Raw genomic sequence first — 19,355 nt, forward strand, 5'->3', positions numbered from 1 at the left:
TGATCGGATTTAGTTCAAATATGCGCCGTTTTGTTCGATAATCTGTTTCCATCTAGACGGCAACTTCATAATACCTCCCTCGTAGAAGCCCCCCTCCTTATTTACGAAGAACTCGGACAGCCACTTTTCACAAGCCTCTTTTGAGTTCAACTTTACACCACCAAGGGCATTCGCCATGGACAGGAACAGGTGGTAATCACTTGGCGCTATGTCCGGGCTATATGGTGGATGCGATATAACCTCCCATCCGAGCTCCCGTAGCTTCTGACGAGTCATCAACGAAGTGTGTGGTCTGGCGTTGTCCTGGTGGAACACTACACCCTTCCTGTTGGCCAATTCTGGACGCTTCTGGTCGATCGCCTGCTTCAAGCGGTCCAGTTGTTCGCAGTAGATGGTAGAATTAAGCGTCTGGCCATATGGGAGCAGCTTATAGTGGATGATTCCCTTCCAATCCCACCAAACACACAGCAAAACCTTCCTGGCCGTCAATCCCGGCTTGGCCACTGTTTGGGACGATTCACCGGCCTTCGACCACGACCGTTTTCGCTTGATATTGTCGTATGTGATCCATTTTTCGTCGCCAGTCACCATCCGCTTCAAGAATGGGTCGAGTTCGTTCCGCTTCAGCAGCATATCGCAGGCGTTGATTCGGTCCAGAAGGTTTTTTTAAATGGTTTAAAATGGTTTGGTGACTAACTCCCATCTCCTGGGCGATGTCACGAGATGCCACATGCCGGTCTAACTCGATGTATTCCATGATTTGATCGGTATTTGTCGTCACAGGTCTCCTGGCTTATCCATGGTGTCGTTTTCACTGGCTCTGAATCGTCGAAACCATTCCTCCGCGGTTCGAAGTGATAGAGTACCATCCCCCAAACACCATTAATCTCACGGAACGTTTCTCTAGCGGATTTGCCTTTAACGAAGGAAAACTTTAAAATAGCGCGAATTTCGGCGTTAGTGAACTACATGTTTACACGTCTGTAACTGTTGAACGCAATATCCAAATCATGCACAGCGTCGTTTTGTAGGTTATGTGAAGACCTTTCAAATTATGTATAGTATTGCCAGATACGAGCTCTGTAGCGCTTTGTACATAGCCGCGAAATTCAAAAGACAAAAAGGCGGAGATATTTGACAACCTTATATTATATTGCATATATAAATATATATAAATATAAATAGGAATAATAATATACAAACTTATTGCACGGGAGAACACAAATGCCGCAACATTTTTCCATTCCACTTAAATTTTTTTCTGCTTCTCTCATATCTGCATTAATTTGATCCATTCCTTCTTCAATACGATCCAGTTGTTCTAAAAGAAAATATTTAAATTATAGTTATTTGTAAGATAAGAAGATAAATAAATATGTTTCAATCCTAAAAATTGAGATAATTATGCTTAATTACCGCAGCTGAGGTAGGTAAAAATGTGGAAAAATACTGTTGAAGCAGCAGATACATCATATATACAGCAACAATTATTCTAAACTAAATCGGAATCTATCTAATGATTATAAAAATAAGGAAGAAAACTAAAGTCGAGTTCCTCTATTATCAGATACCCGTTACTCAGTAAGTGGGAGTGCGACGAAAAAATTTCAAAACTCGTATTATTATACCCGTTACTTGTAGAGAAGAAGGCTATAATAGAGTCGTTGAAAGGTATGTAACAGGCAGAAGGAAACGTTTCCGACCATATAAAGTATATGTATTCTTGATCAGGATTAATTGCCGAGTCGATCTAGCCATGTCCGTCCGTCTGTCCATATGAACGCCTCGATCTCAGGTACTACAAAAGCTAGAATGTTGAGATTAAGCATGGAGCTTCCAGAGACAGACGCAGCGCAAGTCTGATTCAAAATGTTGCCACGCCCACAAACCGCCCTAAACTGTCACGCCCACACGTCTGAAAAAAGTGTATATCTTTTATATGTATATCTATAGATTTGTCTAAAAACTTTTTGCCACGCCCACTCCAACACCTACAGGCCGCACAAAATATTATATATTCCAGAAAATGTTGAAATTTCTCGTTTGCACTTCCACTAGCTGAATAACAGGTATCTGATAGACGGGGAAATCGACTATAGCATTCTCTCTTGTTCTTTATTTTAATTTTTACGAGTTTTTTATTCAATAAAATTGTAATGTGATCTATTTAAGAGGGTTGCTGATGCGAAAAGTGGAGTAGTTCATATATTTTTTTTTTTTACATGAATAGCTTTTTTTTAAAAACTTTCCTAGGTGGACAATAATTAAATGTTGTGTGGGAACGTTAACCTTAAGTTTGGGATCCCTTAGGATACATTGGTAGTTTGGGGGGAAACATTCACTTGAGGACGAGTTGTGTGTCTTGTTCAGCCAGCGGGGAAGTCGATTGAGTGTCTTCTTTGTTCTGCCAGTGGAGAGGTCGAGTTGGTATCTTTATTGTTCAGCCAGTGGTGAGGTCGAGTGTGTTCTTCTTAGGCGTCTAGTGGTTCGACTGTTGTCCAGTTTGTTGCCAAGTGGTGTGTGTGGTTTTCCAGACTGCTTGCGTACTTTGCTCTGAGCCTTTTGATCTCAACTAGTACTGGTGGGTTGCCCAGTTTCATGTGGAAAGTGCCATTCACGTGGTATGGGTGTGTGTTAGAAACAATTCGCAGGCATTTGTTCTGGCACCGCTGCACTTTCCGTGCCCCACGGCTGTATCCCTTAGGTCCAGATCAGCTTGAGAATTGCCTTGTATACCAGGAGTTTTGTGTTTTATTTAAGCTTTTAGTTTCTTAAGAGAAGTCAGAGTAGTTGTCTCAGGCCCAAATCAGCAAGGTTGCGCTTAGCAGTGAGGTGGAAACGCCAAGTGAGCCTGCGATCCAAGGTCAGTTCTAGGTACTTGGGTGTGGGTAAATTAGGGATGGTAGGGAGAGACTGGAGGGCATTCTCCTCTGCGCAGAGCGAAAGTAGATTGCGAGGATTTTTTCGCGTTCACTGCGATGTTCCAGCGTTGCAACCAAGGGTCTATTGCATCCAGTTGACTTTGGATGATGGCTGTGGCTTCTTCTGGGTCAGAGGCGGTAGCAAGGCAGGCGAAGTCGTCAGCGTATGTGGCAATGGTTAGGTTCCTGGAGGGAAAACTTGGCAAAAGGCAGCGGCCCACACCGATCCATTTGGTACACGGATCGTAAGGCGTTACGATCAAGCGAATGCTAAGTACGCCCCCACAGTGACGACTGACGAACGGTACGAGAATTAATTATTTTTCAGCAAGGAGGTAAGAGGCTTATCTTTCTAAGGCTGATCTATCCCACGACTCAAATATGGTGAGCTTTCGATAGCAACTTGGTGCCGGATGACTCTTCCTCAGACCAAGTCCTTATTCAGAATAACTGAGTAAAAAATTTTTTTTTCATACTCCCAAAAGCTGAGGTTACTTATCAACTTATGGAGCAACTCAACTTAAGCATTTACTTAGAGTAAATGGGTATAGGTGATGATACTTGATAACAGGTAAAATTAAGCGTTACCGACCTATAAAGTATATATATTTTCTTGACCAGGATCAAAACCAATTAATTCCATCGGTGTATCGAAAAAGAGTGTCCCATCTAACGAATCACACCATAACTCGTTTTCCCCTTAGGTTAGTAACGCGTTTCTGATCGTTGAGATACTATATATACAATGATTTCTTGTTTTTTATTTGTTTTAGTATCGAAATTTTTGTCACTTGAAAATGGATCAAATATTAAAGAAAAAAAAAATATTTACGAGAAATACCATTAACGGGTAAAAATTGAAAATCATCTATTTGAAAATATTTAATTTATTACTTAGCCCGGGTCAGTTTGATCAAAAATTGTGTTACAATTATAATAGGAAATATATGATAAAACTAAACCTTAATAAAGTTTTCCAAGCTACTCTCCCAATACTCTACTGCAACAATCAAAAAATCTTTTTGCTTTGCTGTAATCTAGTTCATATATTTATTAAGTTGAAAGAAAAGTTATGCAAAAAAAAAAATATGGTGCTGAACTATGATTGTTGCGTGGCGCAAGTACAAAACCACTAACAACTGTAGCCGCCCAGTATAGCCGCAATAACAACAGAACAAATACGGCTACATGAAAGGATTGGATTTTATTTTGTGTATTAAAGTCAAAACACAAATAAAAAAAAAAACAGAGACAAAATATACACGTACTCTTAATACATTTCATTGTTTTAAATAAAGCTATTTTTACTTTGCATTTTTATCTTAAACAATGGCAACCCAAAAAATCTTTTTATATATTATATAAAAAAAATTATATTTGAGATTTTGAGATGACATGCAAACATGCACTGAATTTAAAAATACATATTAAGAAATAGCAATGATTTGGCGCCGAAAGAGGAAGAAAACAAGAGACAAGCCGCGTCCGACCATCTTTATGTTAAATTATATATTTCATGAAAAATGAACAAGTCGAGTTCCCCGACTATTTAATCGGAATTAACAGGTTCTGCCTGTTACATACTTTTCAACGAATATAGTATACCCTTTTTTTAGTAGCGGGTATAAAAATGTAGATTATTGTTATTTCAAAAAAAAAGCGGAACGCTATAGTCAAATTCCCCGACTATCAGATAGTGGGGGTGCCAGCAATAAATTTGGACAGTTTTCTGGCGTATCGATAGAAATTGGAAAGAATAATAATAAAACTAAATAAACTCTCAACATTTGGGCGTAGGCGCGATATATTTGGCAGGTTTCGTGTCTTTATGCTTAATCTCAGCCTTTTGGCTATTTTAGTTCCAGAGACCGACTCGGCTAATGATCCTGATCAAGAATATGAAAAACTTTAACCGATCTTTTGAAAAGCTTCATTCTTCAAAAGCCTCATAGTATAAAGTCTCCCAGGACACAAACCATTATATGATAAAAAGTTTAAGTTATCTATAGCAAACATGTAAAACTGCGTAGATCTTTAAGGTTTGTTAGAACATGAGAAAAATGTTCATAATCAGTTATTAAGGTACTCTGTTGTTACTCCAAACAAAATCTATCAAAAATATAATTATATAACAATATTTTTTATAATATATAAATGAACACGTAAATACTTCATTGGCGCAGCCGGTAGGATACCGACTAAAAAGTTTCAGTAAATCCGTAGTCCTTTGACAACCAAGTGAAAAGGTAATTTGTAGGAGGAAATTATCCTTTAGATTGTGCATGTGAATTTCCCGCAAGAAAGAAAATCGGTAGTTTATCCAGTTAAAGTGGCTCAATGGGTATTCGCCAAAAACCTGTGTGTCCTTATTATATTAAAATACCTTATTAAGGCGCCCGCGACTAAGGTATAATATAATATACTAAGGTACACTGTAGTTCACATAAATCTCGACATACTGTAGCAGTCTGTCAGTAGCCCGCTTGAACAAAAACAAGTGTGACCGCTACATATCAAAGAACTTTTTATAAACAAATAAAGCTAAAGTGGCATTATCAGTTGATAATCTAACCCAACTCCCTCGACAAATACGCCAAGTGCCGCAGATCACTGGGGATCCAAGCAAGTTCGTTTATCAGACGAATTGAATACCTGCTCAACTTATACCCAACAAAGAGGGTTTCACAACGAGTGGTCAACTTTAAGAGATGGTCTCATCGTCGAGTTCAAAACTCAAACCACCTACAAAGGTTATTTACGCAAACTTTGTGAATAATTAGAAGGTAAGTCAATTATTATTATTATTATATTATTATTAATAGGTTATTAATAGGTTGCCACAAGCAGTGGCAAACAAAATAAAAAATACTATTCAATGCTCACTCCCTGATAGGTTGTGCGTGACTCTAGCAAGGCATGACATTTTAATTATTTAAAAATTACGACAAATCACCCAACAAGAAGGTCTTTATGAAGGACCTAATCTCTAAAAAATCAGATTATTTTTAAAAGCTTAATACAAACGCACTAACCCAAATAACACCAATACTAATATAAATAAAAACAAAAACTTCCACCCTAATTCACAATTCCTTATCCCCTTTAATCCATTCATAAATCCCACGCAGATCCAAGGACCAAATATAAAGAATCTGACCTTTTATAAATAAACTTTTCCTTCTAGACAACAACAATTCGATCAAAACAAATCAAATTTATATAAAAAATTCAAAACAGACTTAAAGACTGACCAACAGAATGACACCCGAAATTATTATTAACCCCCTTAACAACCAAGAGTGGCAAATAAGCGTTTTAGAGAAGGCAGCGGACAAACACGTATGCAGACAGATAAAAGTCAACATCAATACGAGTTAGATTACAATAACATAGCTGACCAAGATAGTAACAATGATAAATAGCTTCACGAAGATCAATTACAGTATACACAAAGCAAGTCGTATACAAATCAGCAAATTCAACAAGCCGAATTTCCAATACCAGCCTGAGAGCCACCAGTACATAGAGATCATGTTCAACAGTCACAAATATAGTCGACACTGGATCAGCGATAAACATGATGAACTCAAACTTTTTCAATCTTCAAGTTCACGATAAACAAATAGTTGTCCAAAGTATGACAGGCTACTCAAAATTAAAAAAATTTGTAAATCTTCCAGCCAATGGACGATACCATCAATCACGGAAATTCTATATTCATTCGTTTACACCATTTCATGACATTCTATTAGGAAGAAAAGTATTAATGTAAAATAGCGGTTGTAAAGAAAAAGTTATCAGTGGAAAAACATTCCTTCATAAAGAACTTGTGATAAAAATCCATCAAAAAATTTAAACTGAAATAAACTACGCATTAAAAAATCACACTAACTCAGATCACACATACCGACAGACCACTTAAACAATGAAGAAAATTATAAACTTATACAATTATTGAAAGAATTGAAAGATATCCAATATTCTGATTAGGAAAACCTTACTTTTACAAACATCATACGTCACGAAATAAAAACCGCTCACGAGAATAAAAGACCCTATTCATATGCCTTCGCTTATGAAGTAGAAATCAACAAGCAAATTGAGAAAATGCTACAACAAGGCATTCTACATGAAAGCAACTGCCCCCATTGCATTCCATGACGGATTGTTACCAAAAAAAAGAATGCCTGATAAATGCTCCAGCAACTTTCTAACGTTGTATGAACTTTGTCCTAAAAGACCTCATTAACGAACATTCCCCGTATATTTAGACGATGTTATTGTCTACTCAACATCTCTCACTGAACTTTTGGACTTACTAAAGAAGTTTTTCAGAAACTTAAGAAACAATTCAGAAACAATTTTAAGCTCCATCTAGACAAATGTAAATTTTTTAAAAAACAAACAAATTTCTTAGGAAAAAGTAAAGGCAATTGAAATATTTCCCATTCCAAAAGAACTTAAATTATTTTTAGGCCTATGCGGATTTTACCGCAAGTTCCTTCCAGACTTTGAAAATAGCAAAAATTTACCTTATTTTAAAAAAAAGGAGCTCAATTTAATAAAAAGGACGAAGCATATAATAAATCTTTCGAAAAATGAAAAACGGTTGTCATGTATGAACCCATTCACCATTCAAAACTTTCACCATATAATATATTATATTATCACATACAGAATTATAGTACAACCAAATACTGTCGTCCATATTTATATGGAGTCCCTTTTGAAGTATTAAGTGATCATAAACCCCTTGTCTGGCTAAATAATATAAAAGAACCTAATATGAAGTTACAACGTTGGCGAATTAAACTTTAATACAACATTAAATTAAAATATTTTGAAGGAAAACTAAATCATGTAGCAGACGCTTATCTTGCGTTAAAATTGAAGAAAATATGGCAAATGAAGATGAAAATATTTCAACAACACCAACAATACATAGGCCATCAGAATGTAATGAAAACTATATTCAAATCAGTGAAAACCTTTAAACCATTTTAATAGACGAATAGAATTAATAAATGACTGCAAAGGCCAAGTTGACATATCCCAATATTTCACTAAAACTAAAATGACTATAAAATACACTGAAATGACTCTACCAAAAGCAAAAGACTTTTTAATAAAATACTTATTAAACCACACTAGCGTAATTTACATTGAAAATGAGAGTGACTTTTCCATTCTTCAAAATGCAAACCATTAACCTACACAATAACCTAAAAACGTAACGCTGAATTCACTATTACTAATAATATTCACTATTACTCAACACATTAAGTTATTACACCGTAGTATCGAAAAAGTTATACGACTTTTTAAAGAAACTCGCTATTTTCCCGGCTATACCAAATTAATTAAAAATATCATTAATAATTGCGGAGTATGCCTTAACTAGAATATTTAACGACAAAGGAACACCACAGAAAATCAAAGCAGACAAAGACTCAGCGTTTATGAGCAACTCATTAAAAGTTTGGCTGAATAATGAAGGAATAGAAACTGATGTCCCCACGAGCTAAACAGAAATAGCATATGTAGAACGCCTTCACAAAACAAGAAATGAAAAGATACGAATTATCAACACTGAAAATAATAGAGAAAATAGGGAAACAAGAATAGAAACAATCTGAACCACATACAACTATATAACTAAACATAATACAACCGGACAGATACCAGCTTACATTCTTCTTTACATAGGCACACCCACCTATGATTTCCAAATGATTGAAGAAAATAAAAAATAAGAAACTAAGAAACTTAATTAAAACCGACAAAAATAAGAAATTGACAAAAAATTAAACAAGCCCAAACAACACGTTAAAAATCCCTGAAAACAACCAACGTAAAGTTATAAGCTACGGATCGGATCGTGATGAAGTTAATCTGGGAAGGCTACAGGAGGAAATGAGCTTAGCCGCGGCTGAAGCAATGTCAACCTGCTCTGAATCACAAGACAATGACAATTTAGATGACAATCCAATCCCGGCAAAAAAAAAAATGGAAAATCCTACCGTTAAATAAAATAAACAAAACCAAAAGGTAACTCAAAGGAAAACCCGACAAAGTAAAAAATACTTGAACTCGACCACCAACCAATGCATTATAGCTTAAAACAAACTTAACCTACCCACCTGTCTACCTTATAAACACAAATCAGCTATTCCACCATGGTCTTTCGACATAAAATTAATAGACACCCAATTATGCAGACTAAAAAAAGCAAACACAAACAATGATATCAACAATAAACAATTCTTACAAATCAAGGATCAACTTAAGAACAACAACTATACACTATTTTACACAGATGGTTCTCGAAACAAGGAAATAGTAGGCTTTGCAACAACTACAGAAGGCGAGACACTGAAGCAAGCAGCGCTTCCAAGCTACTGCTCAGTATTCTCAGCAGAAACCATAGCCATTTTGGAAGCAATAAAAATAGCAACAAGAAGAGGAAAAAGCTGCATCCCATTCCCTTTCCACAGTAGAAGCAATTACCAATAAAAACAACACAACATTCTACGTCTCAACGATCCGCGACTTACTCATTAAATATGCTCCTTAAGTCAAAATTCGTTGTGTCCCCTCACATCGGCATCAAAGGCAATGAGTCCGCACACACCGCAGCCAAAGAAGCAACAACTTGCCCTTTAATAACTATCCCAAACTTTAATCGCACCGATATAAATAGATACATAAAGACAAACATTATTAATGACAAATCCAATGGCATTAGAAATTCATCTCTCTGGTACCAATCAATAGCCACAAATAACGAAAACATAGCTGATTATATCTGTGATATACCCAGAAGAGATCTCTCAAAAATCATAAGACTACGCCTAAGACACAGCAGACTGATTCGTTGAAATGTATGTAACAGGCAGAAGGAAACGTTTCCGACCATGTAACGTACATTCATACATTCTTGATCAGGATCAATAGCCGAGTCGATCTGGCCATGTCCGTCAGTCCGTTTGTCCGTATCTCAGGAACTACAAAAGCTAGAATTTTGAGATTAAGCATGTAGCTTCCAGAGACATAGACGCAACGCAAGTCTGTTTCCAAATGTTGTATATAGAGCTTCATCCTGGAAAACCCTTAAACTTTGAAGGCAGAACACCGGACGTACTGGGACGGCCGACGGCAACGATTTTTATGGCCATGGGATAAGTCAAGAGTGGGAAAACTTCATGCGGAACTTTCTCTTCTGTTGTCTCTTTTGTCCACTTTCTCTTCGTACTCCGCGTGCTGATTCCGCAGACAGCTGTGAAAGTAGTGTTGGTATGCGGCCAAAGCCCCATCTTGTTTAACCGCAGGTGCGCCCAAGCACAGATGGCGCTGTATCGGCACTCGTCTGCTGTCAAACGCTATCTGCTACGTGAATCGACAAACGATCGAGTCACCTGTTGTGGCATACTTTCCCGGGCTGCTGGCATCAGCTCTTGAAAATCTCGGGTAGCAACATAAATATGCAGTCGCTAGTGACTATAGGTGTAAAAGGTCAAGGAGCAGACCAAGAGCCAAAACCACAGCTCTCGCGGTACATCTAAAACAGGGGCCCTAGCGACCGAGCAGTATAACTCCCACCGGGGAAGCACTGAGCGTCTGAGCCGTATTGGCGGTAGCAAACCCAACACCTGGCGGAAGGTATAAACACGCACACGTAGAAGGTATAAAATACACAAGGTAGTTGGAATTTTTTGTGAATAACAATATTACTTACATTCTTTCGTAGTACAAATAACAAATCTCTGTAACCCCCCAATTGTTTATCACTGTATATATATTATATTGTAAATATTGTTGTAACTAAATACTTAAGTAAATACTGTTGAAGTCCGGCTGAAAGCCCCAGCAGCTATAGCAGATATCTATTGTAGCATAAGTTTAAAACGTTTGTCTACAACATAAAAATAAAAATACATTTTATTCCTGACTCTCTGCCGCTCTAAAAGCGATCAATACCAACTTTTTTAACACATAATTAGATCTTACTGATATTTACATATTTCCACGTTAATTTAGTATATCCTATATACGAGTACCGACACGGCAGCGCTTCTTGATCGGTTTTCTCGCATGTAAACAAAAAAAAAATATTAATTTTTTTATTGTCAACTCGATCTTTTTAACTGTTTTTCGGCAACTGGCATCGGGGTCTACAGCATTGCCTGTGGGTTATTCTATTGTTCTAGATTCAATTTCTGCAACATCCTCTTAAGTTCACAAGCCTGAGTAACCACAAGTCGCATCCATTCACACTAATAACCCCCAAGCTTACCAGGCACGGGATCTTTGGGACAATTTGGAAAAAAGAATACAAGACCAGAGTACATCCTATAGGATTTTAAATGTATAGACACGCTTAAGTTATAAATTGTAAGTAAAACTACAGTTATTATCTCTTCGAGCAATGCGCCGTCAACTTACGCCTCTTTAGCCCAATACACTGTGAAATTTTCAGTCTCGACTATGCTCATTGGCCAACGTTTTGAGACATTTTTTCTGCTTGAATGTTCTGTTTAATTTCCCTCTGTTTCCCAAGAATGCAGGAAATCTTTAAAGCAGCTGGAGAGCACAGCCAAAGGTATTCCTGGTACTCAAAATTGCCATCCGATATTTCAATATGAATTAAATTCAGTGTTTTACAAGGTCCTCAGTGAGCCCTAGCGGCGCTCAAAAAATTAAAATTACTGTAACTGTTCAATCCAGAGCTCCACGGGCTGAGAGTTGGCCGAGTCGTGTGAACTTTATTCGAAGGAAAACCATCCTAATTGTCTGTGTCCCCAGTTCCAAAAACTATTAAACAGAAATTTTGTCTCAACTTTTTGGAAGGACCCTTATTTTTAAAGACAAATGCTGCACATGCAAAGGTCGCATGATACTCTCGTGCTCCGCGGCGGCCCTCCAGTAACTCAACAACTCTGTATTTGACCACCACCCAGATATTAAACGTCCAAATGTATCTTGCCGTGAATACGCAAGGAGTCTTCCAGAGCGCAGCGCTCAGAGAGGTCTGACACTTGAGCATTATATACTCGGCACGAGCCCTAATTGTCTCGGAATCCGAGGCAGCCATGTTTTAATTATATTTCCATATGTCCAATCCAAATCGAAACCTTTGAATATAGTACAAAATTTGCCCGGTAATCTCCCATCCTACACGATACTAGCAGGTAAGGTAAAGAACCTACCCTTACTATAACTATCAAATCCGTCCTTTTACCAGAGTTCGCAGAATGACGTGCTCATAGGCGTTGACATTCTCCGATGGAGAAATATTGGTCCATACAAATGTTAGGGGAAGACTTCCAATATAAAAATAAAAATACATAATTTATTATCACTTTATCTACCTACTTTATCGTTATATCCGTTCCTGAGATCGAGGCATTCATACGGACAGACGGGTGGACGGACGGACAGACGGGCAGACGTACGGACAGACGGACATGGTCAGTTCGACTCGGCTATTGATACTGATCAAGATTGCATATGTTGTCTTTTGGTATGACTTCCATTTTGCGTAGGCCTAGCCATAGAGGTTGGGTTTCCGTCCGATGTGATTCCCCTAGTGAGTAGCAGCGACGCATTTCCCAAGTGAGTGACGGCAGCGGAGTCCAACTCACGTTATAATTTTTTTCAATAATTATAATCTTAAGTATTTAAGTGTAAGTACTGCATTCACTAAGCCGGTGGTATCCAAGTTGACGTCGGTCGTATTGCGAACCTTGTAGTTCTCACCGTGCTCCATTGCACGGCAAGCGGTCAGCTTTAACGGCGGATGTCGTCGTGCTAAATCGGCACGGGGTGCAGAGCAAAGGTGGAGCCAAGCAGTTAGTGCCCCACCGTTAACTTATATATTTTGTATGAAGAAGCTAGTATTTCTGCAGAAACTGTGTGTGGACAAATCTGGGTTCGGGCGAATATGCACGATTGTAAAATGATCAGCAATCGGCAAACATCGGGTTTTTATTTTCTTCAACACTCCAAAAAAGTACATCTAAAGTAATTATAGTACTATACGTAGTATATAGTACTATACGAAAAATGTCTGCGCACAAAAATGGAATTGAAATGTATACATATACACAAAGGAAATATAATTCAAACCCGAGATCGGTTGTGCTCAACGTGTTCAGTGGCCTAAATCATTCTCATGAAAATAATGGTTTCGAGACGGTCTAAATGGCGATATTTTCAGTCCAAAGCGCAGTATTGGGCTTAAGGTTGTTAAAAAAGGTCGTGAGGGGAATACTGGAACAATGAGAGAGAGAGAGAAAGAGAGAAATGAATGAATGAGAGAAAATGAAAGCAAAATCCGCTCTCGAAATCGATCTTAGCTCCTTGCGAAAAGTGGTATAAATTAAGTGCGAAGACGAGAAATTACAGACCTTGCCTAATAAAATTATTGATTTCAGTGATTTATTGATTTGATTTAATGGTAGAGTAGAATCCGGTTATAGCGTCTTTCAAGGGACCGACGATTTTACTCGTTATACCCGGTATTTTTTTTGGCACGTCGCAATATCCGGTTGAATTATGAAAAATCTCGTCGGTATAAGAGATTTGTCGCTAAAAGCGACATTCCGTCGCAATAACCGGACTGACGCTATAAGCGGAGTCGTTATAACCGGATTCTACTGTATTTTCATTTCATATTCGACATATCCAAACATATGTAAGTATGTGTAATTTTATTTTCGGCAAATAAAATGTAATTAAATCGACCAGCTGGAATCCGATGCGAGTTTTACGACAGCATATTGTACATATTGTCTGCCGCCTTTTTAATAGAGCGTGTATACAGCGTGTATAATCTCTTGAATGTTAAACTAAACTGCTAGGATTCCGGGGTAGACAGAGACACCTTAAAATGTCACTTAAGGCCTTCCGGACTACTAGAGCTTTAGCTATCGAAGGTTAACGGAGAATAAATAGTTTAAGCAAATTTGTATGGAAGTTTTTTATGCTTGGACCTCATAGAGAATAATTATGACTGGGCCTTGGAGTTATTGACAAATTATTTGCGAGCCCTGCCTCCTGTTACATCTACGCATCTACCGGCGTTTTGATCTCTTTAATGCTGGGGCTATCAGAACGAAGAGAGAGGTGGGAAGAAGGATTACATTTTTATCATTTTTGGAACTCAATTGTCGGTTGTTAGAAAACACCTATACCACAGATACTTGCTATGTATGCACAGATACATTTAAATTCGATTGCAGCACACAATTTAATTATAATTAACACTTCCATTCTGTACCCCACTCGCTTCAAGGAAAATTGCTTTAATCTTTATTCAATTGGTTTTTTGTATGTCAATAATTATAACCAAACTTTTGTGTGTTCACAATATTTGTAAATATTTTTCTTCAAGGCATTTGTTTAATTGTTTTAAAAAAAAACCCGAAACAGTTACTATATTTATTTTAGGCTTAACTCAGCTGAAGCGACAACTTCTGTTTCAGCCGAGACAAATAATCCCAGACCAAAAATTTTAATTTATAGGCTGAGAAACAAATATTACGACTTTTTATATATTTAATGTCGCAATAATTGTTGTGACTTGGATATTTTTATTATATTGGAATTTTTAATTCACCTGCAAAAGCTCACCTGATAGCTCTTGAATAAGCCGTTTTTACAAATTTTATTTTATTTTATTATCAAGTTTAATTTACTATAAGAAAACAACTTTAAGGCTGCAGTGTATGTACATATAATATATGTATAATAAATCGTAGTATAGCTGTGAAGCTCTCATATGTATATCTAAAATTATCTTACCTCCTTGCTCATCCAACATAACAATGCTTCGCATTCCAACTTCCGCGCTCTAAATAGAAATACATTTGCATTTTGAAATCATTAGAATTTCAAACAAAAAATAAAAGTAAGATATTAACCGTTTGCCTTCAAATTAAAAAAAACACATAATTAGTATAATAAAGTATTTTTTAAATAAAACTTTCGACCCCGAACAGCAAAAGCAACGTAAGCTTACAAGAAAATATAATGTAAAAAATTTTAAGAAACATTAAGTCCCATTATAATAAAAAATAAAATATACTCAAAGCGTACATGCGGACTCACAAATATAAACCCGGCACTAAGAATCAGGGATGTATGTAAGCTAAGGTGGTTTGAGTTGACCTATTTTCATAAGAATTCCTTTATACTTATTAACTACTGGAAGTTTAAAATTTTATAAGCTGCAATATGTCTCGAATATGTAAATAAAGTACTTATACTTTATTTCAAGAAATAGATTAAAATTATGGGGTACAAATTATTACAATAAGGCATAACCTTTAAAAAGAACTTTTGTCGGAGTAAGATGTGTTTATGGCGAGCTCCTCGCAAAATCAATAAATTTTGAGTGTATTGGATTGAAAAAAGATAATTAAAGCGAAAATAACGCTCTTTGCGATAAATACTTTGTGTTTGAATTAAAATAAAACAGTTTTCGATCAAAAAAAGAAGAAATATATGTCTGAGCGACATTCGCACTCAGCACGTGAGCAAGACGAGCCCCGACTCACTCTTTAAAGAAACAATGGGTGCTTCTCCTCTAAGTCTTCACCAAATCCGCGACTATTACAAATGCAGATAAGAGCGCCCTTAACACGACGAATATAACCTCACCAATCAACTCATGTAATAACGCGTTTTTGCTCTTCTTCAACACTTTCTTAGGCACAAAACGAAATTGAACTACGCTTACCTATGATACCTCATTAACCACTACAATCACAACAACAACTGAAACAGCTCGCGTAATTTCGTCGTAGATTCGAGATGCTGGCAGAACGATGAGAAATTCACAGTGTAACCCGTTAAAAATGAAATAATAACAAGCGAGCTCCAAGTTAATACCAGTTAATCAGCTATTGGGAGTGCAAACGATCGATATTGGTATATCGATAGAAATTGGCAAACAAAAATTATAAAATGAAAATTGAAATCAAAGTGTGGGATTGTTAAATACTTTTCAACTAATCTAGCATACCATTTTACTTTTTGAACAAAGGGTATCAATACAAAGCCTCCCCTATAAACATACATAAATATTAAAAACAAAAACAGACAGCCCTAACCACTCTTTAAGGTTGACCTTGAACCAGAAGACAACCCTCTTTAAAAAACGCTTAACACCCAATTTTTTACAGTAAATGAGCCGCATGAACATATATGTAGCTCCTATAGAATGTATAAACTGTTAAGAACATGCATATCGCGTACTCCGCTCGGTGTGTGTAGTTTGTGGACATCTTCACGACTCTGCACACTGTCCAGCAAAGAAAGAAAATGTAAGAGAGAAAAAATGCGGTAACTGTGGTGGGAATCACACAGCAAACTACAGAGACTGCTCAATTTCCAAATAGCCCAAAAGCTGTATTTAAAAAAAAAATAAACACTGACACCATCGAAAACAAATCTTTTTTTTAGCGAAAATGTTTATTTATAGGAAAAACGTTCTATTACCATATCGGATACTTAATCTAATGAGAAATTAATTATACACTTATTTACAGCTATTTATATAAAGTTAAATTGCATTGGGGCAACGAGTTAATAACATTACAGGGCATTTTGTTCGTACGTGTTAAATCAAAACTCGGTCAGGCAGGTTTTGAGGCTTGTGACCTTTGAGTATTCATCCCCTTCTTGTCCGGGGATCTGTAATTCGCAGTGCCGCGTTGCCTAGTCATTTTGCCTGTTATTTTTGGCTCCCTCCTGGATTTTGTCTCCTAATTTTGTGCCCTTGATATCACGTTCAATATCAGTGTTTCTTATGTACCACGAAGCACCAGTGATTTTGCGCATAGTTTTCGACTGTGGTACTCGTTTTTTTCAGGTGGCTTTTGGTTGCAATACCGTACAGTTGGATAGCATAACATAGGCCAAGAGATTAAGTGCACTTATAGATCCTATCATTATATTTCAAGGACCGCTTGGTTCTTAGTGCCATCAGCCAGGACAATTTTGCAATCTTGGACTTCGATGCTTGCTGTACCGAGGTGACAGCAAAGAAATCCTAAGGTATTCAACTCGAACCCATCAGCACCCACAGCGTGGTCTACTCCCAATAACAAAGTAACATTTGCCAGAGCCCTAAAATCAGGAATGTTGTCTCCCATCCAAAATATGCAACACCAAGTCATACAAAACTCAAATATAAAAATATATATATCAAATATATCAATAATGTTTGCAGTTACGAAAAATATTCCTCGTAGTTTGGTAAAGAGATAAGTCCCTGCGAGACCTGCCATCTGATCATTCGCTTGTAATATTTAACCTCCCCCGGTGCGCAGTAAACGTGGAGCAACCTCACAGAGTAACCTTTAGTAAAGCCCACAACTCAAGAAAGAATCTGATATAGAGAATTCCACAGCAACACTAGAATCCACTGGCAGCTCGTATTTCAACACCAAAAATTAAGAACGTTACACTTGACCCGAATAAGACTAATGTACAAAACGAGCAACACTTTCTTAAAAAACGACGCCTACGTAGAGAATGGCAATCTTCCAGGTCTCCATCTGCAAAACAAAAGCTGAACATATTCACAAGGAAACTGCGCAATGCTCTGAAACAAGAAAAGGAATTCGCTCAACGCCGATGTATAGAACAACTATCATCAACAGGTACTAGGCCGTCACTGTGGAGAGCACAACCCACTCTTCGCCCACCGACAAAAACTGTTTAGCTTATAAGAAATTCATCAGGCGGCTGGGCCCACTCACCTAAGAAATGTATTCAGGCTCGACGAGCCTACTAGTACATTCGCGTCCAAATGAAATAACAAAAATTATTAATGCCAATCTCACCCCGAAAAAACCTCCCGGCTTGGACCTTATATCTCCGAAAATTATCATTGAGCTGCCACTTTGTACCATTACCAAATTTGGTTACTTTCCTCAACGATGGAAGAAATAATAATGATATCGTTCCTTCAGCGTACAGACCAGTCTTTCGAAAGTATTTAAAAAATGGTTGCTAATTCGACGCAATCGTCGCATCTGAGGGCCGACAACAAAATCCCAGCTTATCAATTTGCCTTTCGTGAAAGCCATGAAACTATTAAGCAAGTTATTATACCACATTCGAAAAGAATACTCAGAAGTATTTTTAGAAGTATCCCAAGTATCTCAAGTTTTTGAGTCTGAGGATTAATGGTTAAAATCAAAACCGCTCTGCCCAAAACCACAAACAAGCTTCTAAAGTCATACCTCTACGACAGAAAGTTTGCAGTCCGGTGCAACAATGCAACTTCTGCTGACCACAAAATAGAGGCAATGTTCTTTACACAGGATGTCTCCTTACAAATATACGCCTAACACTTTTGCCGACGAAACAGTTATTCTTATCCGCTCAAAACCCCCGAGCCAAGCTACAAATCAACTAGACCTGCAATTTAAAGACATTGAAAAGTGGCTCTTCTACTGGCGTATAGAATTAAACGAGTAAAAGTGCAAGCATGCAAGCATAAACGCTCCCAAGAGCAGAGGACGTAAATTATCTTGGAGTACACCATGGCGCTGGCATATTGAAGCTTAAAAAAACTAATCTAACACTAAGCAATCTACACTGAAAGCATTACGCTAGAGCATGCTTAGCCTGGACCAGAAGGTCCTACTATACAATGTACTGAAACAAATTCAGATCTACGGCTTACAGCTATGGGGGAATGCCAGCAACATTTTACAACGAGCTTTCTTCGCACCAACAGTCGATCCCGTTTCCGCAAAAAGGAAAAAAATTACAAAAAAATGGTTTGGAATACCGATTGTTAAATATAAAGTCGAAAAGATATTCGGAATCTGATAAGCCCTTGTAATCTAAGAAGAAAATAATTACCGCTTTGGCCAAGCACCACCAAGATATATAACAAGTAAAGAGACTGCTTTTTAGATTGCACATCAGACCGATCATAGGGTCATTGACAATTATTATTTATTAAACTTCGACATGTGTAGCCTTTGTGGCAAAGCAAACGAAGACGTCTAGTTAAGCCTTGGTTAGAGGCTTACCCAGGACGCGTAAATATACGTTGATTGGTTCGCAAAAGACTATTATGAATCTTGAAACGGCCGAGAGGGTAGCTGTTTTCGAGAGTAGGTCAATAAAACTTGTCGCACTTGTCCCTTGCGTTCACTATCCAGAACTGTTGTCGAATAGTTTTGGGGATGGAGATGAACTGTGATACAACGGGATTCTTAGCTGGAAGCAGGCGCCCTTAGACCTTTAGCAATTGAAAACCATCAGTGACCTGAAGAAAAAGACTAAGATTTTGCAGTTTTTCAGATGGCCCTTCCGGATCGAAAACATTTCTTGAGCGAAGTGATTGTTTTAAATATAACAGACGATGCAATGTTGAGACAGCTGCAATTCTGTTGCCGTTTTCGAAGGTGA

At 37.4% G+C, this 19,355-nt stretch overlaps 1 protein-coding gene across 7 annotated transcripts in view; it reads right to left on the reverse strand.

The window, feature by feature from the left end:
• The window catches only part of LOC6544436 (synaptosomal-associated protein 25), an 83,672-nt gene that overhangs the window by 23,041 nt on the left and 41,276 nt on the right, over nucleotides 1–19,355 (reverse strand). Inside the window, exons 1-3 of one of the 7 annotated variants that reach the window (XM_026977418.1) lie at nucleotides 15,661–15,863; nucleotides 14,724–14,772; nucleotides 1,204–1,321 (exon numbers count right to left, since the gene is read on the reverse strand). In XM_026977418.1, coding sequence (XP_026833219.1) covers nucleotides 1,204–1,321; nucleotides 14,724–14,757 — 152 coding nt within the window. In that variant the 5' untranslated portion in view covers nucleotides 14,758–14,772; nucleotides 15,661–15,863. The other 6 variants (XM_026977420.1, XM_026977421.1, XM_026977422.1 and 3 more) reach the window with 6 other exon arrangements.

Source organism: Drosophila erecta, unplaced genomic scaffold, assembly GCF_003286155.1.
Source record: "Drosophila erecta strain 14021-0224.00,06,07 unplaced genomic scaffold, DereRS2 tig00000021-arrow-pilon, whole genome shotgun sequence".
Taxonomy (NCBI): domain Eukaryota; kingdom Metazoa; phylum Arthropoda; class Insecta; order Diptera; family Drosophilidae; genus Drosophila; species Drosophila erecta.